This window comes from Anomalospiza imberbis, chromosome 8 (assembly GCF_031753505.1).
Source record: "Anomalospiza imberbis isolate Cuckoo-Finch-1a 21T00152 chromosome 8, ASM3175350v1, whole genome shotgun sequence".
Classification (NCBI taxonomy): Eukaryota; Metazoa; Chordata; class Aves; order Passeriformes; family Viduidae; genus Anomalospiza; species Anomalospiza imberbis.
Window position 1 is genome coordinate 26,847,562 of NC_089688.1, and position 25,148 is coordinate 26,872,709.

Consider the following 25,148-nt stretch of genomic DNA (forward strand, 5'->3'; position numbering starts at 1 on the left):
ACAGACTTATTTATTTATGAAGTCTGAAGGTTAGTCCCTACCTGCTGAGACTAATTAGCCCTGTTCTTTGTGTCCTATGCAATCCTGTCTGATTAAATGTACACATTTGTTTTACTTCTTTTCATGCTACCTTTCACTCTACTTCTGCTTTACTGATTAATATTAAAGTTGTAAGTTGCAGTGATTTTTTTTATTTCTATTTTGTCTGCATCTTTCCCTTTAGAATGCAAATTTCTATGTGAACTTTTTAATGCCTGAGAATTCGTGTTAGCCTTGTCGATCTCTGTATTATTATTTTTATTATTCTTTTTATAGAAGACAGTTTAGCTGAAACCCCCAAACTCTCTAAATATTGCATGACAAATTGGCTTTGTTTTGGAAACCCTATGTGCTGAATGACCCTTAGCATGAGCAGCAGGTTAGATTTCTGGAGGAATGTTTGGATTATTTAGTACAGCCTGTCCCTTGCTTTCAAACACCATTTCCATTAGGCAATTTACTAATTCCCATTGAAATTACTGTCTCCCCCCGCCCCCCTCCCCCCTCCCCTCCTTTTGTTTCCTTGCCCATGTTAAAGTTTCCAATTGACTCGTCCATTGTTACAATTTGTCACTGCTGGAAGATCAATTTGTTTTCCCCTTCCCCTCGCCACATTAGATTCGGGGAACAGATGCCATTTCTCGCGTCCGCATGACTCTGCTCCCCGTTTTGTGGCCGTGCAGGCAGAGCCCCGGCCGGACCGGGCAGCCCCCGGCCCGGGCTCCGCGCCCCGCGGGGACCCCGCGGCCGGACCGCGGACCCCCCTCCTCTTTGGTTCCCCCAGCAGCGTGATGTTTACGCCATCACAACTTTTCACTTCTGAAGTCTGGGAGTCCTTGAATCTCCGTCCTGCCATGCTAATTAACTTCTTAGCAGTCACATTCCTTTTCCTCCTCTCTCTCTCTTTTTTTTTTATTTTTTTATTTTTTTTTTATTTTACATCAAGGACCAGAAAACATTATGCCTTACTATAAGATAATTTGGAAATATCTGATCTTCAGTGAGTGATCTCACACATTTTCATCCTGCGTGTTATAACCATAATAAATGCAAGGACCAAGTGCCGCTGAAAAAAAAAAAAAAGGCTTTTACTATATTCTAGTGTTTATTATGATTGGAGTTTCTTACCTCCAACGAGTGGCATGAAAAATGTTAACGGTTTAAAAAAAGCACCCTCCGCACCACCCTGCCGTCACATGTACCCAAATAATAAGGGCACACAAACATCCTTCAGGAGAACCCGGGCTGCGGGGGGATGATATGTTTATTAATGTCCAGAATGTAAAAGTTGGCGCTCCCGGAGCGCGGAGTCAGGGACACCCGTTCCAGTGTTTTTCCCCTCGCTCCCCCCGTCCCGCAGCTCCGAGCTACGGCGCACAATTTTTAAATTTTTTTTTTTTTGCCCCTACCTCCCCCCGCCCCCCTTTAGCGTGCCGCCCCCCCAGCGGCGCCCCCGCCCCCGCTGCCCTCCCCTCTCGCTCCCGCTCCCATGCCAAAAAGGATCATTGTTAGTTTCCTACTTCCCCCACCCTCCTCCTCCTCCCCCTCCCGCGCCCCAGACCTGTTTATTTATGCAGACGTCACCGGGGAGCCCCCGCCCTCTCCTGCATCTCATTAAGTGCCTGGTGTGTTTCTCGCTCCCTGTCAATAATCCCGGATCCCAGACTTCTCCGTTCCTCCGGATTTCGATCCCCCTTTTTCTATCTGTCAATCAGCGCCGCCTTTGAACTGAAAAGCTCTCAGTCCAACTTCAACTCACTCAAACCCGAGCGGCACAGGCTCCCCATATCCGCGGCGACTGCCCCCCCGTCACAGCTGACTTCTGGGCTTGGTTTGTTGCATTATTTTTTTTTTTTTTAACCCCCCTCCCCCCCGCTGCTCCCCCCTCCCCACGGTTTATATATTTTTTATTATTATTAATTTTTTCGCGAGTGCGTGCGCGGGTGTGCGTGTGCGCGCAGTGCACGCCGAGCAGCTCCCGGGAAGAAAGAAAGAGAAAATCCCGAAGAAGGAAAGGAAGAAGCCTAAAGTCACTGGTGCAAAGGAGCAAAGAAGAGACATTTCCCTCCCCTCCTCCTCCCTCTTTTCCCCTCCCCAGGAGGAAAGAGAAGGGGAAAAAAAAGAAACTTTCACCTTGGACGCTTCTTTTTTTGGTGCAAACTTTCCCCCCCCCCCTCTTCTTTTTCCTTTTTCCCCCCCATTCCCCTCCTTTTTTTTTTTTTTTTTTCTTTTGTTTTTCCCCTTCCCCTTTTTGCAAAATTGCTGCTGGTGGGGTGAAGCAGGAGGAAAATGCCGCAGCTGAACGGCGGTGGAGGGGACGACCTGGGCGCCAACGATGAACTGATCTCTTTCAAAGACGAAGGGGAGCAGGAGGAGAAGATCTCCGAGAACTCCTCGGCGGAGAGGGATTTAGCTGATGTCAAGTCGTCTCTCGTCAATGAATCAGAAACGAATCAAAACAGCTCCTCAGACTCGGAGGTACGGGGGAAGCCCCCCGCGGGGCCGTTTCGGGGCGGCGGGCGGGCGGGCGGGGGCCGCGCTGTGCCCGGGGCCGCGCCGGGGCCGGGGCCGGGGGCGCCGCGCTGGGTCCCGCTCCCGCCGGCGCCCAACTTTCTCCGCGGCACCAACTTGTAACGATGCCTTCTGTTTTGTTCTGTTTGTTTCCCCTTCCACCTTCTCCCCGCACCTCTCCCTTCTTTTTCGTCTTTCATTCCTCCTCTTGTCCCTTCTCTCCCCCACCCCCCAAAAAACATTCTCCCCACCCCAACCACCCCCTTCCCCAACTGCCCCACGCCGACCCCCGGCTCGCTCCCAGGCGGAGCGGCGGCCCCCGCCTCGGTCCGAAACTTTCAGAGATAAATCCCGGGAAAGTTTAGAGGAAGGTGAGTACGCGGGCCCGGCCGGCACCGCCGCCCGCCCCGCACCGCCGCCCCTCCGCCGGGCGCCCGGCTCCTCTTTTGGGGACACTTGCTAAAAAAACTTTTCCTTCCCCCCTCTCCTCCCTTCTCTTCCCCCTGTTGCCCCCTTCCTTCCCCGCTCCCGCTCGTGTCTCCCCGCCATGTTAGCTGCGAAGAGGCAAGATGGAGGGTTGTTTAAGGGCCCACCATACCCGGGTTATCCCTTTATAATGATCCCCGACCTCAGCAGCCCGTATCTGCCCAATGGATCGCTCTCTCCGACGGCGAGAACGGTAAGTGCCTTTTTTTTTTTTTTTTTTCCCCCCCCTCTCTTTCCTCTCCCCCACCCCCCCCAGCTCCTTCCCCGGCTCCCGCCGCCGCCGCGCTCCCGGTGCCCCGCTCGCCCCGGCCCTGCCGCCGCCCCCTCCCCCGCGCCGCAAACTTTCCAAACTCCGCGGGCCGCGCCTGGAGGGGGATTGTTTACACTTCGCCATATTATTTTTTTTTCCTTCTCCTTTTATTTCTTATTTTGTCTTTTTCTTATTTGTTGGTTTCTTTTTTTTTTTTTACTTTCAGTTTTGCGGGCAGTTTTTTGGAGCCCTTGTAACCTCCGCTGCGGGGGGAGGGGGGTGGGGAAGAAAAAAAAGCAAACAAATTCCAAACAACATCTATTTCAGCCTCAAAACAAAACTGGAAACAAATTTTAAAAAAGCCCAAGAAGTTTGGGATTGGGGTTTTTTTTCCCCTCCCCCTTCTCTCCAATCTCCTCTCCCCTTCCTTGGGGAGCGGAGTTATTTTCTCCCGGCCGAGCCTGCGATCCGCTCCTCCAAACTCCTCGTTTTCCATGGTGATCCGTCGCCTTCTGCCCTCCTCCGTGGCGGCTGGGCCGGCTCCCCCTCCCCTTTCCTCCCCCTTAACCCTCTCCTGCCCTCGCCCGCCCCGGCCTGCGGGAGCGGCGATTTCATTGTGCCCCTTCGGGCCGTGGGTGCCGCGAGTTGTGCCCGGGCTCAGCCCGGTCCGGCCGCCCCGATCCGCGCCCCGCGGCGTGCGGGGGCCGAGCGCCGCTGCCCTGCCCGGCGGGGCCGGGGCCGTGCCCGGGGAGCGGCTCCGTCCCGGTGCGGAGCGGGGGGAGCCGCGCTCAGGGCACAGGGCTGAGTCCGGAAACAACTCGCCTCGCTTGGCTCTGGCAACAGCAACAGCAGCGCAAAAAATAATCAGACAAGCCGAGCAAAATTCCTCTTGGAAGTATGCTGACAGGAAAACAATCTGCTGAAAGCGTCCGGTTTTTTGTTGTTGGTTTTTTTGCCTTTTTTTTTTTTCACCCCTTACTCGGGGTTCACTGGCAGGGGGTGCAGGTCCGCGTGTGCCTGCAGCTGGAGTGAGGTTTAGCCCAGATCCCAGGAAACTTTGGGGTCTGCTGGTGGGTTTGTAGTCCCAGCTTTTTTTCCCCGCTCGTAGTGTCCCCCACGGTGTGCTCTACTCTGACATCAGATTTCTCAAGTGTCACCTTTTCTTTTTTAAAGAGTTTAAAAATTTTTCATTTTGAATGGTTAAATCCACTGGGACTTCCAAACACCACTGCTTCCTACCGATGGCTTTAGCGTTGCTGTTTTGTTTCTTCTGGGTGTTTCTGAGTCTGAAGCGTTCCCACCATCACCATGTGTGTTTATACACTTTTTTTCCTTGTGGTAACACGAGATAGCGATTTACAATAATAGATCTACTGTTGGGTAGATGTTGAAGCCGTACTAATGACTGAGGGCTTGGACAACTTCAGTATATCAGATCTACAAGTGTTTTAAAGCATTAAAATATTAAACATCGGGTCAGTCTTGTTTTCACTTAGTAAAACGTCAGTAGACACAGATTAGTAAATGTAGAGTGACAGGGAGGTTGTGAGGAAGGTTCTCTGACTTTGCATATGTTTAGGGCTGTGGCAGAGTTTTATTTTGGAAGCTTGTGAGGCTCTTTTTGTGAGGGGGTGATTTCTGGGACAGTAGCAGAGGGGCGACTGCAGTTTGCAATTGTAATGATGGGGAGGGGAATTCAAGGGCTGAATGCATTATATTTTTTCTTTTGAATATGGTCACCCACATGTATATGGATGATGGTGATAAATTCCAAATTCCATAAGTACCAGAATCCAGATGGCAAAACAATCTTTGTTCCAAATCACTTTGTTACGAATTGTGAAGCTTTGTATTCCTTTTTTTTTCCCTCGTTTTTTACCTTCAATGCATTCCCCAGTTCCAAGTGCAGACTAATCGGAAGCACACCTCTGCCGCCTTTTTCTTAAAGCGTTTTTCTTACAACAGCTACAGCTCCTTTTTCCTCATTGCCTTTATTACAGATCCCTTTTCCCTTAGCATGTGGGGTAGGATCCTTCAGCAGTTTGCTCTCCTGGAGCATTCCTCCTCTTGCTCCCCCAGCGTTAAAAAAGGCCTCCATAGGAATGTTGGGTCTGTGTGAATTAAAGGTGCTGTACAAAAGCGTACAGGTTGGTTTATTGTTGGTAGAGCAGGTGGCCTGCTTGTGTTATCAGATGGATTCTGAAAGGATATTTCCACACTCAATAGGCAATTTTCTTATTTCCACATCCAGGCTCCAGCAACCTTCTCCTATCTTCTTAACCTTATTCTTTCACATTCCGTATGCTTGTTTGTTTGCCTGCCACTTAATTATAGCCAGGAAAAATTAAAGTTGTTTATTTAGGCCTGAGAGCAGAATATTATAAAGATTCAGCGGGATAGCTGTTGTCTGTCACACACTATTTTTAGGTGGATTCTAGTTCTCTGCTGTACCAGCTTTCAATTCCAGATGAACTAGATCTTTCTCTTTCCTGTTTGATTTTATTTTATTTTTAAATACGCGTTGGAAAGGTATAGATGGTTCTGCATAATTACGAATTTTATTTTTATTTATGTAGTTTTTCCTGGAGCCATATTTGTTGAGTGTCAGAGCATGCAAGGTAAAGAGGTGATGCAGATACATAGCAAAATTGTTTTTCTTTTCCTTTTGCTGTTGTACAATCTTTAAAGTCTGTGGGTGTGGTTTTTTTGTTGTGGGTTTTTTTTTCCTGGAATTTTTTTTTTTGTTGCTTTATTTGGGGGTGGAGTGGGATTATTGTGTTTTTTAAATGTACCTCTAATTGTCTGTTCAAGAGCAAACTTGTGGGCAGCAATTTCTCCTTTACTGCTTCAGGAATGTGAAGAATGATGAAGTATCATAAAATCTGCTTATGAGGAATAATCTTTTCTCAAGGATAATGCTTTAAATACTGCAAACTCTTTATCAAGGTTGATAGGAATAATTTTATTATTAAAAATCAAAGATTTTTTGCATGCTAATCTTGCTATTGATAGAATACTGTGGTGTGCTTATGAGAATAGATGTTATTAAGTAGAGGTTTAGTCAAATAGTAATGAAGTGACGCATCTGAGAGCGCCAGTTCCATCCCTGCACTTGTGGAGGGACCGGGGTGGCTGCATGTTATGGATAATAAAGGAGACTGTTTTCCTTTCAGAGTTGGAAAATGTAGAAGTGGTGTACTTGATTTTTAGCTTAAATTTGGAGCTTGGTTAATTTGGTAAGCAAATAGATGCCGTGTAATGTGAGAAAACCCTGCTGGCGGATGCTCTTATTTTTACTAGTGCTGTTGCATCTTCCTTTCCCCTAAGTTGTTGCTGGCTGAGTGAGACTGTAGGGATAAGCTTATGTTTGGCCCCAAAGTTTGGGAGTTGGGAATAGCTGTGGTGGAGAGCAGCCCCATCGCCTTGATTTTTATGTTCAGGAAGAAACATTTTTTATTAATTGCCTTGAAAAATTGATGTTTTTCTTTATCTACTGAATCAGACAATGTAATCCTTCGTACTACAAAAGCTTTAGACCCTGGGGTGTGAAGGGTTAATGGTGGTCCTTTTTTTTTTTTCCCTCCAATTGTTTTGACAACACTTTTCAAAGTGTGACATTCCAAGCCCTTGCAATACAATGTAATATTACTGTAATTACACAGGTCATTACATTTTAAATAGAGAACAATAAAATGCTTATCGCCCTGAAAAAGAACAGGTGTTCTTGCCCTTCTTTGGTGTTTATGCTAATTGTTTTTCATCTCCTTCAGAAATATTTATGGCTGGAGTGTTAAGGTTTCAGTCTCGATGTGACAATATTAATTCTTTACTAATCTTTATGGTTGAGGTTTAATGTCTGCAGTATGGATTATAGTATTAATGTCCACCAACTAGTTTAATAATGTAGATACAACTTAATATGTCAGCACTTTGGTACTTTATGATACAGAGCTATTCAGTGGAGAGTGAATTATTTGCTTTGTTTAAAAAAAATGAATGGACATGCTTTTAATAAAGTTTCTGGACTTGTGTAAAAACAAGCTGTTAAATAAGAACTGATGATCTTGTGGTGTAAATCAAATGGAACCTCCATAAAATAAACTTTCCTCGTGCTTAATTAGGTTGATTGCTGAATCACTCTGCTATAGCATTAGCATAGCTAGTATACAGTGGCAAACAGACTGTGTTTGTTAACTTACTTGCAGTAAAGAAGCTGATTTATTTTTAATGCTTTTTTTCTTTTTTCCCCTCTTTTTATTTTTTTTTTCTCCTGATAAGATTTTATTCTGGAGCAAATGCTGCATTGTTTACTCCATCAGTTTTCTTTCAGGGGGCTATGAAAATTAGTTAGAGAAAAGTTTCATGTTTCTGGGACCTTGCAAAACAATATAATGCAGTACTGTTACTTGAGTGTACAGGATAATTGCAGGACTGCACTTCATTAAAAATAATATTTGCTTTGGAAATCGAACAATTTTAATAGGTGTAACAGTGGCTGATCTGTAGTAAAAAAAAATACAGTAGATGCCTTTCCAGGTTTTTTGAATGCATTCATACAAGGACTGAGGATGTTGAATAGGGTGGTGTGGTTTATTTTTTCCCTTCTTCCCCTTCATTTTTTGTTCAAGCAAGTATGTGCTGATTTGTCAGCTGAAGATGGAGGGGGGGAAGGAATATGTTTCAGCTTTCACTGGTGCTTGTAAACCAGAATGTAGGTAAAAATGTTCTAAATTTGTCAAGACTTTAATGAGTGGGCCCCAAAATCAGATAAAAAATGTGGTGTAGAGAAAAAGGACAGCTGCAGATTTTTTGTGTGGACGTGTGTTTCTGTACCATGACTAAAAACTCTAAGGACCTTTTCCCAGCTGTCTGGGAGTTATGTGGAAGTTGGATTATTGGCAGTTAAGCATGAGACAACCTGGATTTAGCAAATGCTCTCCTACACAGGAAGCAGATGACATTATCCTGGGGGAAGGGAGGAGATCCTTCTCCAGGCACAGCCTGGGGGGAGACGCCTGCTCCCCCCAGCCTCGGAGCAGCCAAAAATGAGGGCTGGCGATAGGCACGTAGAAATGTAACAGCGGTCGGGTTGTCAGCTTGGGGTTTTTTCAGGGCTTTTTGGTGAAATCAGACACCTTCCTTGCACATTGGAGCTGTTGTGAGAAGTTTTGCTTTGGAGGGAGTTGTGAGGTTTGGGGGGATGTTTAAAGCTGTGTTCCCCGGGTGTCTCCTTAGTCCTATGTCCTGGCAAATATGTTAGTAAGCCTTAAAACTTTGACTTTTAATTGGGCACATTTGTGAAGGAAATGGTTAATTTTACAACCAAAGGCAAACTTGCACCTCGACAGGTCTGCTGAAAGAAATGTGCCACAGTCGTTTGCTGGCAAGCACGGCAGGGTCATAAATCCACGGGGTTTATTTACAGCCTATAACACTTATGAATGTTAAGATATTTGACGCCACGCTGGCCTTATAATATCCAAGGTCCACAGACACTGGCAGTGGGTCAAATTTCTTTCACTAATTATAAGCAATGAGAGATGAAGTGTGGTGGTGGGGGTGTGTGGGGGAGATATGGAAATCCTTTCTCTCCCCGCCTAAAAGCGAAGAATATTTCTGCTACTCCTCGCAACTGCTGCTTTATGTTTGTGCGTTCTTTTGGCTACGTAGGCTCCGAAGTTTATAATTAACGCTTGCGGTGCTGTAGAAGCTGGGCAGTGGGTGATGCAGCCAGGCTGAAGGAGGGAAGAAGTTTAGCAGAGCTCATGTCCTTTACATAAAGGTCTCAGCAGTATTGTGCAGTATTTCCTAGATACGGGTACAAGCAAACATTTAAAGACAGATGACACCTGGAATGTCCTTTAATTTTCTCACATACTGCTGAGCTGCGGACGAAAGAAAAAAACTGCCTCGGGTTTTATGCAGGAGGATGCTTGGAAATAGATATATTAGACTGGTTTGTGTGTACTAAACAGGGCCTCTTAGAAAGCGGCAAAAGCCCACGTTAAGGGAAAACATGCACTGAATGAATGAAGATGTTGAGGTTAGAGGCAGTTTCTAGAGGAGAAGCCCTGTGTCCTGCTGGAAGGGACAATGTGGGATGGACGTGTAGGTCAGCGTGGAGGGGAGCAGGGGGACGTGCACAGGGTGGTGTTTCGGGAGGGGTTAACTGGGGGGAGGCACTGTGAGAGCAGGGGGGCCACTGGAGAGTAATTGGAGGACAAAGGAGGGATGTTGGAGCGGGAGGAGAAATTGTAGAAACTTGGGGGGGGTGGGGGGGTGAACGCCAGTATTTGAATGGATGGTTGGAGGGGAAGCTTGGGATCTGGGGATTGACTCTTAAGTGTCAGGAGAGTCTGGGGCCCGAGAAGAAGCAGTGCTTCGCTCAGCACTGAGCTTGTTGTTCTCGGCTCACTCCCCATTACACACGCTTTGCTAGAGTGGATAGTCAGATTTGAAGTGCTGCTGTCTTGTCTGTGCTGGGGGTGTGTGTGTTTTAACAAGATAATGTGATTACTCAAATATGCCTAGGTATTACTTTTAGCTTTAATTTCTCTAGCAGTTGATTTCAGGTTTCCCCCTAGGTTACTGTTGTGCTCAGAGACTAATTTAAGAAAAAGGCAGGGTTACGTGTGTGGTGGAAAGCTGCACTCCTTTAGCCATATGTTTTTCTTCTAGAGCCATGTAAAGCCTGACTTTAAAAAAAAAAAAGGGGCCTGTCAATTCGGCTCTTCCACAAATAGCTGTACAGTTTTGTTGAAGGTTTTATGCATTTCCCTAATCAATGGAGCACTGTGACTTATTAGCCCCTAGGGACAGATCCGAATCCCCTAGCACTGTGCTGAAAAGCTGGTGTGGTATTGTACCTTTTTAACAGGTTATCAACAAGGATGTTCCTCTCATTCCCAAGATGCTTCCCACCCCCTCCAGCATCTCCCCCCTGTGATTTTTTCCGGCAAAAATCTGTTCAGTCTCGTCTTTGTTTTAGGTTGGCTCAACCCTCGACCCTTATTCTTTGTGGGGTCACGCTCAGGCAACTGGGCAGTGCTGAATGAGTTAAGTCGCTGGCTGAAGTTTGGCTTCATGCAACTAAATTTGAGGCCTGGTAGGCATTAGCAGGGCACAGCACATTTACAGAGCTTAATTAGTACGCGCTGTAATTGTTCATGGTCTGCCAGAAGGAGTAATGTTCAGGAAAAGTGGAGTCGTTCTTCTGCAGTCTTTAGTTTTAAAACGATAAATCACTTGCATATTTGTGCAGTGATTCAAATGGAGCTGAGACCTCTCCATCTCAACATGTGGTAAATTGTAAAGTCAATGAATTGCAGATGTAGGGTACAGCAGATTCTCTAAGAAAATGCAGAATGAATGGGAAAAGGCAATGCTATAAATACGTACTGAGAAGATAACTGGGTTTCTGCTTGCTGTGCCAGATATGATAAACTAAAGATATTAGCAATTTTGTTCTAAATGTATTTATTCTAAATATCTTTAAACTAAGTGTAGGTACCATGTTACTTCACTTAGTGAGGTTTTTATTAATGTTCCAGAACAATGGGTTTCATATGGAAATGCGCGTGATAGCCATATTAATATAAATTAATTCACCATGGGTAATACTGTAGCTGTTACTGGAGGAGTTTATAGTGCTGGGACACTTCAAAATGTGGCTGCAGCAACTTACAAGAAATGTTGTGGTAGAGGATGCCTCTATATCCTAGTTGAGGGAGGTACTGGGATTGTTATGTATCTCACCATAGCATTTTGTATCTGCCTGTGATTCCTTCCACCTTCAGAGAGACTTTTTGGGTGCAGTTATCCAACAGCCTAGAGCCTATTTTAAAAAAGCAAAACACAAACAAAACTGTGCTATACAGATTGACATTGTAAATGCTTCGTATTGTTTCTTTTGCCTTTTTTTTTTTTTCAATGTGGAGAATGTGTGTCACTCTTACTGCTGTGAAATCTTGTCTTCCTTGGGCTTGGTCCAAGATCCATTGAAGTCAGTGGAAAAAAGGCTTCTATTAATAACGAAGGGCTTTGCATCAGGCCCAGTGTGTCTTGAACCAATGGCCAAGTTCTTCAAAAGTGGATGAAGGCATTGGGAATGCCAAACTCAACTAAATATGATATTGATGTATTGCTCCTTCATCATAGTCTTTTACTCCTGGAGGAGGGGGGGCAGAGGAAGTCAAGTTACATTTCCAATGGTGCATTCTTGAATGAGCTCCTGCTCCTGCAGTATTTCCCACAGAAGTGTGGAGCATCCTGGCAGGATCAGGGTTTGGTCTGAGGCTGTGTTGCATGTCAGTTCTGCTTTTCTAATGTGAGTAGGTGGATTTGTATGGAAGTTGTAAAAGTTAATGATTGTTCTCTGACTCATATGCTGCTGGCTTCAGCAAAGAAGAAATGATGACAAGAAAATGATAGAAATTATAGGAGCCAAGTAGGCTTTGAGTGGAGAATGGATTTATGTTGTTTGAAATGCCTTTGCTGCTTGGTGAAGGAAGTGCAAGGAGGGAGAAAATGGGAGGGCAGTTTCTTTTTTGGGGTCAGACGTTTTGGGTACCAAACTCCTGCAGGCATTCAGCTAGGGAGTGAGGCTGAATTCAGGAGGGACTCTTGTTGGACTTAACCATTTTGTTCTTCCTACTGACACAATTAGTCCTGCCTAACTGTTCTCCCCTCTTGGCAGAACAGGTTTTAGTGCCCTAGGCTCTGTGGGAAGTACGATTGCATGCCTATGACTACCAAGTATGAATATATAAATGTGCTCAACTTGTGTCTGTCTCACAGCTTTGTAGGTCTTTCCAAAGTATGTGTGGCATGAAAGGTGCTGTATGCAACAAAATCATCCTCTGCTGCTTAATTCACTATTGGTGGTGATGCAGCAGAGACATCAGGAAAAAAAAAAAAAAAGAAAAAAAATAGTCCAAAAGGAGGATGTGGGAAGTAATAAAGTAATAGAAATTTCCAATCTGAAAATACTGCAAAGGGACATTCTGTGGAATATGGGAGATTCTTGGACGTTGATACAATAGAAACAAATTGTCCTATTTTAAGAAAGGGAAAAACAGAGCAAGAAAAGGTGGAGGCGTACCTCTTGGAGCACATCCGAACTCCCACTGGAGTCAGTGACTCCTTAAATAATGATCTGGAAAAATCTGAGACTATAGGCTTTTCTGTTTTGGAGAAAAGCTGCTACATTGATTTCTGTTTTTAACTGATAGTAATATTCAATAAAGGATCTCTTGGAACTGCTTTAAACCCTAGTCTGAATAATTTTAACTTGGTTAAATGAGTGAACTGGTTTGGGAACATAGACAGTAAGAGGTTTGCATTGGTTTAATTAGATTTAAGAGATTTATAAAACCAGGACCACTACTCTGACATAGGCAAGGTCTGGAAGTCGGCATATAGATGATGCATTGATCTACACCCAGGCTGAACAGGCAGCTATTGAAACTGCTCTGTTATAAATGTTTGCCAATATTAAAGAATCCGAGGGGAGGTATGACCTTGAGTGAACACATCAGAAGAATAAGATGGCAGTCAGTGTTTCTATCTTTGTTTTCTGTGGGACATTTACAGGAAGGTTTTCTCCCTTTCAGAGGAGTTACAGATTATAGTTTTCTGTCTGGAAGTCAAGTTATTTCAGATTTTTGTTATTATTAACCAAATGTCTCAGTTTACTTCAATCCCTGTTACATTCTCCCATGGGGTTTTTATTAATTCTTAAACTGCATCATAAAATGTAGCTTAAATCATGTCTGTGTCAATTAAAAAAAAAAAAGGTACTTAGAGGAGATAGTCACAAACATAACTGCTGCATTGGTCACAAACTACTGTGTAAAGACTATCCACAGAGCTTATTTTGTCTGCATAGCAGCTAAATATCTTTACAATCCCCAGGGTTATTAAAGGCCAACTGCTTGATATATGTAGTTAGTTTCTTTTCTATTGTATTCTGTTGCTCGACTACAGTACTTGAAAGTACTTTGGTTTTAATTTCATAAAAGTGAAATTAAATTTAATAAATATGGAATGAAAAAGTGAAAACTAGAACCTGGGTGTCACTGGGTGGTTGTAGATGGGAAGTAGTGAGTTGCTGTGCTGCTGGTGTGCCCAAATGTGGGCATTGGACTGGCTACACAGGTACATCTGTGTATATGCATGTGATGTATATTATCCTTGAACACATACTTGGTTATCAGGTGTCTATTCAATTTTAATTGACAATATGAGATTCCTGTGGTTGCTCTGTGCACAGATTGCCTTGGGGCTCTACAGGGTTTGTGGGAAGAAAAGCCTTGACAAGTTTCCATTAAGCCCTGAATCAGGCAGTTGGAAAAGAGGAGAATGAAAGGAGCTGAAAAGAGGGACAACTTGTTAGTGTTGCATTCTGCGTTTGCAACTAGAAACCTCTTTTAGACAAGAGTGGTTCTCAGGCCAAGAATTTCAAACTCGCGGAGAAACCTGTCCAGAGCACAAAAGTTGTTTGAACGGGGTGCAGAATTGTCACAGTAATTAGAGCAATCTCCGTTTACTGAGTGGCAGCCTTTATAAAGGACAGGGGATAAAGGGTTCAAATTCATCTTTCTCTCTCCGATTCACTTCTGATGAACTGCCTCTGTGTATGTATGTGTATATGAAGGAGTGTGTGTGTGTGGCCACATTTTCAGCTACTCATCATTTGATTGTCCTTGTTTAAAAAGAAGAAGGACTTCGTTTTCTTCTTCCTGCCTTCAATGGCATTTTTAGACATTTCGCTTTTATTTTTATCTTAATTTTTTTGTTTGTTTGGTTTGTTTTTCTTTGGTGTTGTCATTTGATTTACCAGAATAAGAGGATGCTTGGGAAAATGCACTTGTGCTGTGGTGGAGGGGGAGCCCCAAATATTTCTTTGTTGATTTCTACTCTTACTCAGTCTTTCATGTTTGACTCTTAGGAGAAGTCCCATTATTTTTAAAAGGATTACTTGTGGAAGCAAGAAAAGTGAATGGACAAGGCTTGGGCCCTTAAAGTTTATCCTCCTGCTGCTGCAAGGTCTGTCCAGAACTACTGAATCAGCTGGAGTTTTGCCATTGCTCTTATTAGGAGAAGGATCAGGCCTGTGGATTACATGAGACTGAGTCTTGTGAACAAGCCAAATAAAACTGTAAAAATCAGGATTGTTTTTGTGCACAATGCGGGAGTGTCTGGAGGACTCGGTCTGGGCTCCTCTTGGTCAGACACTGCACAGAGAAAAATGGGAGTGAATGAGTGAGTGAGTGAGCAGTGTGGGTGTTCTTGCCCAAGGAAGAAAATGTGACTGCTGAATTTCCTGTATGGCTTTACTTCTAAAGAAAAGAAAATACCAAGCTCCTTGAGTTTCTTAAGTAATCATCCTGGGTGTAATGTTGGTAATTTTGATTCCATTTAAGTAGCTGCTTAGGTTTTGTGATTGCCTTTTATTTGTTCTCCCTAAAATAATGCAGGATCTCCACTTTAAGTTTTGGAGCTGGCAACCTTGGCTAATTTACTTAACCATTTAGTCAGTGTTATGTTTCTCCCCTTCATTCACCTCTACATCTGAAGGCAGAAGGAGGGAGAGAGGAGCAATTTAGGCTGATGTCTAAATGTCTGTCTTGTGTTTCTCTGTATCACATTGCCCTGAAAGCCTCTGGCATGGTCAGGTGTTTTGTTGGCACCCTGTGAGTGCTGTAGGTCTCCTCCCCTCTTCTCTTCTGGAGACCTGGGATCAGCCTGCAACAGGGCTGAGTTCCTGAGGTGTGGATGGACCAGAGGGTAAAGGAAGGTCTTGCTGCTGATTATGGGTACATTGTTAAAAAGTCATGGCTGTGAAATCTCAGAGATCATGTGTTCTTGTGTAGTTTTTTTTTTCCCTTCATCCCCCATCAATTACTTTCCACTTAATGTTGATGATGATGAAGAATTTGGCTAGATCTCCTAATGTGTTAGTCAAAAGCAGATTTCCTTTTTTTTCACATTGTTGCGCCCTAACATGAAAAAATATGGAAAATTATTTGTCTTGGAGCTTGCATTTCAAAAATGCCTAATAATGTTCAGCAGCATGTGCTCCTCTAATTCAGTTGCCCTGTCTGTGAGCATGGTATATGAATATGGCAGGGCTTTCTGATCATGGGGAAGTTGTCTTGGAGTTGCAAAGAAGAGTTGGGAGACGTCAGTTTTCCTGGAAGTAATGTGAATTGCTTCTGCAGTGTTGGAGCATAGAGTGGGGTTTGTGTGTTGGACAATGCCATAGTCAGGTTGAACAGTGTCTCCATTTTTAGATGATGCTATTTTGTCTCAACCATTGATGGTTTGCAGACCAGTTGTGATGTCTACCATCCTGAAAGAGTACCAGTGTGGTACTAATTGTACGAGGACCAATTGTTGTTGAGAATGTACTTGTTGCAAATGATGGACCTCTCGTGAACCCCTCTCAGTCTTAGCCCTTGTCCATTATCTTCTCAGCTGGTAATTAATTTATTGGTTTGAAAATCTGTCAGTAATGGGCATATCTTCAGTGTTAAGTTCTCTGTAGTAATTCTGCATCACTGAGGAGTAATTGCTGGCCCTATAAAGTCACCGATCTCATTTGTTTGCCAGCTGGACATTTTCTATTAGACTGTTGTGACCAACTTATCCATCACAACAAAGCCTAACCATGTCTGCAGTCCATGTCCTGGCTGTGGCTTGGTGCTTGGAGAAGGAGGGCTGGAGGAAGCTGATTTGAAGTGGTGGTTGCAAGCCAGAGCTCACGACAGCAACAGAAAGCTTTTATTTGATTTTACAGCTGTGTAAAATCCAGCTCAGCCTGGAAGAGCAGCTGGAAGTTTAGTTGAGGTGGCAACACAAAGCAGCCGATGTCCTCTTCTTGTTGTGTGCCATTTCCTCAGTCCTGCTTTTCTGCCTGGCCCCGTTCTGCTTCTCTGCCTACTCTTGGTGTTGTTTCTGACTGGAGAAGCAGTTTGGAGGTGCTTCCCTTCCTGGGAGCTGGTGGTGAAAGCCCCAGTCCTGCACATGCTCTGGGCTTGCCTCCATACTAGCTCTCTGAGGAATTGTCTTCAGGCCAGCTGGGTCTGTGCTTTTGGGCTTGTAGGATCATAGCCTAAATAGTGATCCCATGAGGAAGCTTATAAAGTTTATTTTGGAAGCAAAATACTTGGTGAAGCAGGAAGGAGGCTAAAGAGAATACTGAAAAAATGGTGCAAATGAGAAGAGACTTCATTTATACTCTGTGCTATTGCTCTGGTTTGTGGATCTAAGTAGAAAATGGACAGTATTTGGAAATCTCCTGAGTTTCCTGCCAGCATCTGCACATGCCTAAATACCTTTGAAATTTCATTTTGTTGTTTTGTTTTTTTCCCCTGCTACTTGAATATGTTAGTTGATGTCACAAGGAGTGAGCTGGAGTCTCACTTTTTTTTTTTTTCTTTTTTTTTTTTTTTCTCTGCTGTTGGAATTGTTTGTTAAATTCTAATTACAGGGCTTGTTCAACACCTGTACAAACCCACAGCCATTGTTAAGGGAATAAATTGAGGACAATGGGGTTAATGCAGGTGTACACAAGTGCAGAATTTGGATTGCAAAGTCTTTTTTATTACTCCTTGTGCATAAGAAAGAGAAATGAATTCAGCTTAATTTTCTGATCCTAGAAAAAATTTGTAGGACAAGGATTTGGAGGAAGAGTAAATGGGGAGGGGAATAAATGTCTGGACATGTTCAGACATGGCACTAAACACATATGAAATGGAAAGTTAAAAGGAAATAAACACTACACTCCTCTTTCCTCCCTACCTCACCCTCATACCACTTTCATGGAGTCACTTTTCAAGGTATAGCTGCACGAGGTGGTTGGTAATGATCTTGCACACTGATTGCCTTCCGAGTGATCACATCTCAACCTGAATGTTTGCATGGAGCTGAGGTGCTGGGACTCTGTGGTGGTTTGTGGTGCCAGCAATCACCAGCCCCAGCTGCAATGCACTGATATAATCAGCAAGTTGCATTAGGTCTATGTTCACGTGGCTATGCTGTGCTTGGTAGGAGCACAGTCAAGGCAGCTGGGATGTCTGACTCCCAAGATCATTTTCCTCTAAAGCTGAAGGTGTGTGTAGTTTCCAAAGGTGACTTGCTGTCTCATGCCTCCAGAGTAACCTTCAGAGATGGCAAGAACATCAAAACAGCCAGGAGCATGAAGTGCTAGAGCCTGTAGGACATCTCCTCCTGGTATTCTGTGATGTTGATGCAGAGATTTACACTTTTGTGTAACTTCCTGATTGTCTAACTGAGGGTTATCTTTCTCTGGGGTAGTTCCAGTAACAGCTAAAAGAGGTTCTTGCAGAATGAAAGCCAAGATCCATGTCCCTGCTATCAGAAGTGGTTGTAACTTGAGATTGGTTTCTCTTGGAGTTTCATTTTATTTCAGTTTCTTTCCTACTCTTGGGAGTTCCTCCAGGCACATGTCAAACGTTCTCTATTATATTAAGTACTCTGTGCATTTGGGGTACAATAAACTAATAGGTAGCAATGATGCTTAGCGATTAGATAAATGTTCAGATCAGTTTATCCTCTCAGTGGTTCTCCTGTTAGAACTAATCCTGACTGCTACAAATAGGTTTGGTATTTGGCATTTCAGTTCATGTAGGAGGGGGGAAAAAGGCTGTTGCCTGTGAAATGGTTCAGAAGTTACTTGCTGTTCTTTTTCAAGGAGTAATAACTCAGCGGAGTAGCACAACAGGAGGCTCAGGTATGGGACTGTTTGATCAAGAGAGAAATCAGTAGTTGCCTCTCTTGTTTATGCACCAAAGGAGTTGTGGTTGTACCTCTGCTCAGAGGAGGATGAGTTACACTCCAAACAATGTCAGGCAGCCTGGCTTGTACTGGGGAAACAATCAGAGTTCTTTATTAAAGGCTGATTTGAAGCTACGGAAAGAAATATTTCTCACTGATTTGAAGCTGTCTGGAAAGTGGCTAAAAATAGTCCTTCAATGATGTGCCATGGTTTGAACCACTAGAGATACGTATTTTTCTCTTTGGTGGGTGGTGTGACCTTCTCCTGCCAAAGAGTGTAGTTGCAGTAGGATAATGTGTAGTGATTTGTCTTAAAACTTTAAGAAGATTAACCTCTCAATTGCAAACTGTTGAGGTGATCTTATTTCTGGCAGGTGATGTAAGTTAGTGGTTATGGTGATTCTTTGCCTTTGCAGTTGTGTGGATTTTACTGAAACAAGTTACAGACTTGTTATTGAAGTAGAGGGAGGAAATTAATTTTAAAAAAATTAAATTCTCTCTTTTTGTATGAATATGTATACGCTGACCTAACAGAAGATGAAACTGGTGTTGGTTTGCCTTTCCTCAGTGTTTACCAATATAGATTGTATTAGTTTCTGCTGTTTGCACCCATTTCTTTGTTACTTTGTCAGCACAGTTACGTACCTGCCTTGGAAATTTGTATATTTTGGCCTGTTCGAGGCTATATACACTCACTGCAGCGTGTGTTGTATTTAGTTTGTTGCATAGCAGCTAGGTTGGGTCACTGGAGGCCCTTTTTGAGCAACTAAATGACTTTTTTTCTGCTTCTGTAGTAAGATTTGTCCCTTTACTGGGAATGCTTGAGCAGGCAAGGTGGGCACTGGGTGGTATCTTGTTCTCTCTGATCCAGACAAAGACTCAGGTCCAGTGTCCGCTGGTTCTAACTCATGTTCAGGGAAGAACCAGGGGAATGTGTCCTCCTGTGCTGAAAAAAGCCAAGGAGTGATGTCCTATTAGATGACAAAGCCAGAGGAGCAGTTGTGTTGTTAACATGTGGTGTTATTTGAGTGCTTTTACAACTTGAAGGAACACTGCCCACCCAAAATGACGGCCGGATTTCAGATTTAATTTACACTTCTGGGCCTGCAGGGCCTGACAGAGTGGTTCATCCAAGAATTGCAGTAGAAATACTTGGTTTTAATCAACTGAGCACATCAATGTAGTCATAGGTACCAGCATCTTGGAACAGTTGGAAATGGGAGAGGAACAACATCTGAACCAAAATGAAGCTGACTTTTTTGTAGTGTTTTGGATGGCTTAACAGCTACAAATTTATGAAGATAAAATTAGCTACTTTTCAGGGTAATGGTTAATTTTCAACATAAACTTCTCTTTAAAAGCTTCAATAAATGTTCGCAGATTTTATACAAGTAATACTAAAAAACTGTGCTATAAGCCTTGAAAATATTTAAATAGAGCTAATTATGAACCAGGGGTTTAGTGCAGAAATCTGGAAGAGATTGATAGGAAACTATTAAGATCTGTTATATATTAAAATAGTATGTTAATATATATATAACATCAATATCTATAATCTATGAAATACCGGTATTTATAATATTATTTCAATGCTGATATATACATACATATATAATAAATGTAAACACACACATATGTATTTTAAGTATATATTGAAATTTTTTTTTCTGCAAACTTGAGGTCATGGCAACATTTGAGGCTCAAGTACATGATGATTTTTCTAGTTTTGGAGGATTATTTGTAGGGGAGGGCCTGCCAGTCTGTGTGTGAGAACAAGCACTGCCATTAGCTGCTGTGCTTAGTGGTCATTCTCCGTATGAATAAGCTGTGTGGTTTCCTCTAAATCACCTGAAATTAGGCCATTTGAAGACAGGACTGGCAGCATTGTTTGGCCGTCTCAAGCCATGGGCATGACACTGTGACTAGGTAGCATTGGTTTCTGACTCAAGATTGTGAAGGTGGGTGCTTATGTGGGAGAGCACAGGCATTTCTTCTATAAGCAGAGATTAGTCCACTACACACATCTTTCTGGATTCATGGTAAGCTGGGCTGTGCTTCTCCAAAGCCCTCCTTCAGCTGCAGTTACCATCATGGTGAGATCCACTGACAGCTGGAGCTCCACAGGTAGTTGACTGCTGGGACTGGTCATGCACAGAAGCAAGTAAACTGTGGCTTGGTGCTGGCTTGTGGGATGACACAGCTTGGTGGTGACTTGGCCATGCTTGTGTGATACTTGGATGTGCCCTGTGCCCAAGTGTTCTGTGTGCTCATGGTGGCTCACCAGGGTTCATAGGGCAGCAGAGTGGTCCTGGCTGGGAAAATGCTGCTTGAGTCGTGGGTATGTTCCTTGACATTATTCCTTGAATAAATGTGGCCTTTAAGCCAAAATGCTTGTGCTGTGTCTGTGTCCTGCTCTGAGGGAAGTTCAGTCCCAGGGAAGATTGCCAAAGCCCCGGGGAAGGGGACTGCTCCGCAGGCTGAGCTTCAAGCTCGAGTTCCAGTGCAGCCACAACCCTTTATGAGAGATCCTGATGGGCCCATGATATTTAGATATGCCTCTGGTAATATAATCAGCTGCCACCCACTACTCAGCTTCTAAGCTGATCCTAAAATAACCTTTGGTAGAATGACACATGTGAAGCTTCTCTCTGCTTCAGTTTAATCTCCTGTACACAGTCCCAGTGTAATGTTTATATGACAGTCATAAGGAAGGCTCTGTAGGTGTATCCAGACCTTTTATGAGAGCATGACACGATATCATTTATCTCCCTTCTCCTTGACGTTTTTGTCTCTGCTTTCAGTTTTGAAATGAGAGGTGGTGTGGACCTGCCCCATCTCATGGATGGGGTGTGAGCTTCCACTTTTCCAGCTTGCTGAGTGCTCAGTGTTCTTTCTGAGGACACATGATTTGGACTTTCCCTTTTTTCCCCTGCTGATCTTTCACAAGAATAACAAACCACGAACGGATGTTAATGTCTCCACGCATGGATTTTATATATATGTGTGCATATATAGGCTGTCTGGTTCCTGAGAAGACTTTTTTGGCATAAATTTGGAATATTTACAAGTGGCAAATTCATTGGTGAGATTATGCAGCCCAGACTAAATGAGCTCTGAAGGGCATTTATAACACCTTCAGACAAACCAGCCTTTTCGTTTACAGCAAAGGGGTTTGTATGAGTGTGTGTGCATGCATATATATATATATATATATATATATATATATATATATATATAAAATAGAAATATGTGTCTATGCCTTTTTTTCTTTCTCTGAAATACAGAAGTAGCATTAATATTTCTGCCACTGGCTGTCCATAAAAAACACAGCAACCTTGGAATGATAGGGAAGCTGTCATGTGAGTGCAAAATGGGAATATCTGCAATTAAGACCACTTTTATGAAGTGACATTCCAAGGTGCTCAGCCAGGGCCCCTGGAAGCTCCTGAGGGACTGTAGGTAGTGGTGAGGTTTCCTGTGTGCTTTGCTGGGGTTTGAGGGGCATCTTCCCCAGCTGGGTGGTGAAATGCAGCTTCTTGAGCCAACCTTCCTAACGCTTCGGACTCCCAGTGCTCACAGAGGGCACGCAAGAAATGCATCTTAAAATCCTTTGTTTTCTTTGGCCAACAGCTTGAGGGGCAAGAGGAGGAGGGTGGAAGAGTGGAGAGCAAAAAAAAAAAAAAAAAAAAAAAGCCCTTTTGTAGTAGATTGAAACAAAACAACATCCAAGAAACATTGGTAGTTTGAAAGCAGTTTGGAGGGTTTGTGCGTTAGAAGTAATCCCAGCTGAGAGATGTTGCTGAGCAGAGTTCAAGCAAGGAGGCCAAAGGTGCAGCATAAATATAGTTTGTCAGATTGTTGCTGAAATAAATGAACATTATTCCATGCAATAATCATAACTACGTACATGGCATAAATACAGTCATCGAGTGATGCCACAAAGTACTTAATGGCTTGTAGTCATTGTGCCTTTTGACCTGGAAGGAAAAGGGTGTGATGTTCCTGTTCCAATTATGATCAATGAGCCTTGCTATTGATCTGTGGGAGACAGTGAGTGCAAATGGATGGTGTGGGGTTAGCTGGGGGAATAAGCCGTTGATGGACTATTCTGTTTATTTAGCTTTGATGGTAGCACTGCACTTGGCACTTGCTTGCTTTGTGATTTTTAATGTATTGTCTTAGCTCCAAATGAATGTTTAACAAGGCTGCGCCTAGTAATTTTACAAGTAGCCTTAGGAATTCATTCATTCATTGTGTAAAAGCATTCTGCACAAGAGCTGAACTGCTGGGAGAGGTGCAGAGAAGGTAGGGCAGCCTGTCCAAGAAGACACCTTGCTTGGCAGAGGGAGAGGGATGGATGTTCCTTGTCTGTAGGCCAACTTGCTTTAGAATGTATTTTTATTGGCTAATCAATATACAATAGAAATCCACTCCCTAGTCAATTTAAGCACCACTTAATTAAGAAATAAATGATAAACACGTTATGCTTTGCTAGTAGAGAACATTTCAGGGTGATTATGGATGCTCTGCTAAATTTTTGGCATCCCTTGAGTGAGGCTAATTGCCTTCCCTCAGGGCGGCTCCACAAGCTTGGGTCACATCCTGGCCTTGATGAAGCTGATGAGAGTTTTCTTATGGGTTTTTCTTTTTTTTTTTTTCCCCAATTATTATTTTAAAGAGGGCTATTGTATACCAGCCTTTACCTCTGGTGTTCTGCTTTCCCCTGAAAGCAGGACCTACTTTTACTGCTGGGTCTCTCTGGTTGGCTTTTGGCCAAGGCTGTTTGCACAGGAGTATGATGCACTCTGTCTCCAAATCTGCAGTGCAAAGCTGGTTTGGTGAGGATTTTGCTGGGACAAACCAGCAAATCTTAGAAGCTGTGATGGCCCTTTGGCTGGTCCAGTACCCTCTGCTCTTTCCAAGCAGCCTGACCTCAGCCTGGCTCCCCATGCCAGCTGCCTGAGCTCACCCTCCGCAGGAGAGTGGTTCCAGCGCAGTGATCCACGCTGCTCTGGGACAGGGCTCTGGCTGCTCAGAAAAGCTGGATTTTTTTCAGATCCGGCCTCTTGCCAGCATGGTGCATGCCCTTCACCAGCCAGTGGAGCTAGCAGTCACAGTGGATGGATATCCATGAGCCCGTTAATGAGGCGCTGGACGAGGGAGTGCTGCGTCAGGCAGGAGCAGAGCAAGCTTTGTTTAATCAGCGTCTCAAGTCCAGTCTCCAGCTACGGCAACTGATTTGCAACGGAAGCAGTCAGGACAAGCTGGGATACAAAAGCCTGAGGATGTGTTACTCTGCTTGGCTTTCAGGCTGTGTGCTGGCTGCTAGTGATAGCTGAGACCTATTAAATTAAAAGAAAATTATCACTTACTAGGTGCTCCACTCAGTTCCTGCTCCTTGTGTAGACTTTTGGCTGTGCTCTACCCAGTGCTGCATCTAAGCACCATCAGCACCCATCTCCTTTTATGCCAGGATGAGAGCCTGGCACCTGTGCTCCATGGCTGGAGCTGAGCCTGCTTGGTGATAGAGTAGGAAGCCTCCTCTTTTGAGGGATTATGACCGGGGAAAGATCTCTCTGTTTTGGAAGAGAGAATAGATCTAAAACTCTGAGAAATTTTCCAGTTGTCTTTATAATTTCTTGGATGCTGGTGATGCTTCCTAGTACTGTCTGAGCTTGTATTTGTGGAACTTGTGGTCCCTGTTTGCTCCTGCACGTATTCTGACAATTAAGGGGTTGCATTGCCCTTATATCTGCTCTGTTCAGCCCCATGCTAGGTGAACAGGCTGTGTGCAATTTATAAATAAATATTTATTATTTTGAGCGATGACTGAGAGCGAGGGTATTTCCTGGCTGTGAATAGCTGGAAGAGTTGGAATCTGCTGGCTCTGGAGTGCCAGGCGATTCTGAAACCTGGAAGTCATTATTACTTTTTCTCTCTGTGACCCCTGCCCTTGTCTCACGTGCACACCTGTGCCTTATTCCCACGCCAGCTTGGCAAAAATAAGCACCTTGTTGAGATTGCTGCCCCCTCCACCATGCAGTAAGTGCCTGCCTTGCCCAGGGATGCGAGTGGCTTTGTTGCCTTGTGGGTAAGGGTGACAAGGGTCTGCTCTGGGGACATTACCCCATACCTCCAGCCTTCAGTGGGGCAGGAGTAATGGTTGCAAAACTGGGTCCTGATTTCTTGCCAGAGTCTCGTCTGCTGCCACCACTTCCCTGCCCAGTGCTGGGGTCAAGTGCTGGGAGTGTGGTGAAGATGTTGTGACTTCTTTCTGCCTGTTAAGTGTTCGGGATGTTGGGCCTTCTTCCTTCAGAGCTTGACAGGCACAAATCACCAGAGGATGGGCTTTGTATGGGAATTGATGTCTCTGTGTGGTTTTGGAGTTTTCAGTTGGGTGCTCCTGAAATGTTGGGAAGCCCTCCAAGGGAATGACCTGTGGGATTGATGCCAACTGTACTTTCAGAACTGACCCGAGACACTTGGAGCCGTTCCCGGTGTTCAGAATTATTCTGAAATACCAGCATGATGCAAAAAACAAATGTAGAATTGCTAAATGTATGTTGTCCAAAGATTTTTGCGAGCTGTCGTAACTCTGCTTCAAAAAAAGAACCACCAAAAAAAAACCCCACCCAAACAGACAAAAACCCCCAAAACCCACAAAAAGCAAAAAACAACCCTCCACAAAATAACCCTGGTGGCCCTCTCATGATTTTCCTCAGCTGAGCATCAGGCCTACTGATGATTTGCCTCCATCTATAAGCCATGCATCAGAATAATAAAAAAATCTGAAAATGAAAGAAGTGCTTGTGATTTTTTGGGGAGGCAGTGATGGTATTAGAACAGAAAATGGGAACCAGAGACACAAAACACTGTAATTTTTTTCAGGGCTTTGATTTGTATCTGACTTAAATTCTAGTGTAGAGATACAGAATGATGTTTTCCAGGTTCCAGTAAGGTTTCACTGTATCTGCTTTCTATCTGTACAGAATTTCCCCTTGCCACTTCCAGAAGGAGAATATTTTATATACCACTGCTTTAACTACTTTTTGATCGGAAGTTA

The 25,148-nt window shown here is 43.9% G+C and overlaps 1 protein-coding gene across 22 annotated transcripts in view; it reads left to right on the plus strand.

Annotated features, from left to right (window-relative positions):
• Window positions 1–1,595: 1,595 nt before the first annotated feature.
• TCF7L2 (transcription factor 7 like 2) overlaps window positions 1,596–25,148 on the plus strand; it is a 173,299-nt gene continuing 149,746 nt past the window's right edge. For 7 of the 22 annotated variants that reach the window (XM_068198063.1, XM_068198073.1, XM_068198057.1 and 4 more), the window contains exons 1-3: window positions 1,884–2,517; window positions 2,855–2,921; window positions 3,105–3,229. In XM_068198063.1, the coding sequence (XP_068054164.1) occupies window positions 2,329–2,517; window positions 2,855–2,921; window positions 3,105–3,229 (381 nt within the window). In that variant the 5' untranslated portion in view covers window positions 1,884–2,328. The other 15 variants (XM_068198059.1, XM_068198060.1, XM_068198070.1 and 12 more) reach the window with 6 other exon arrangements.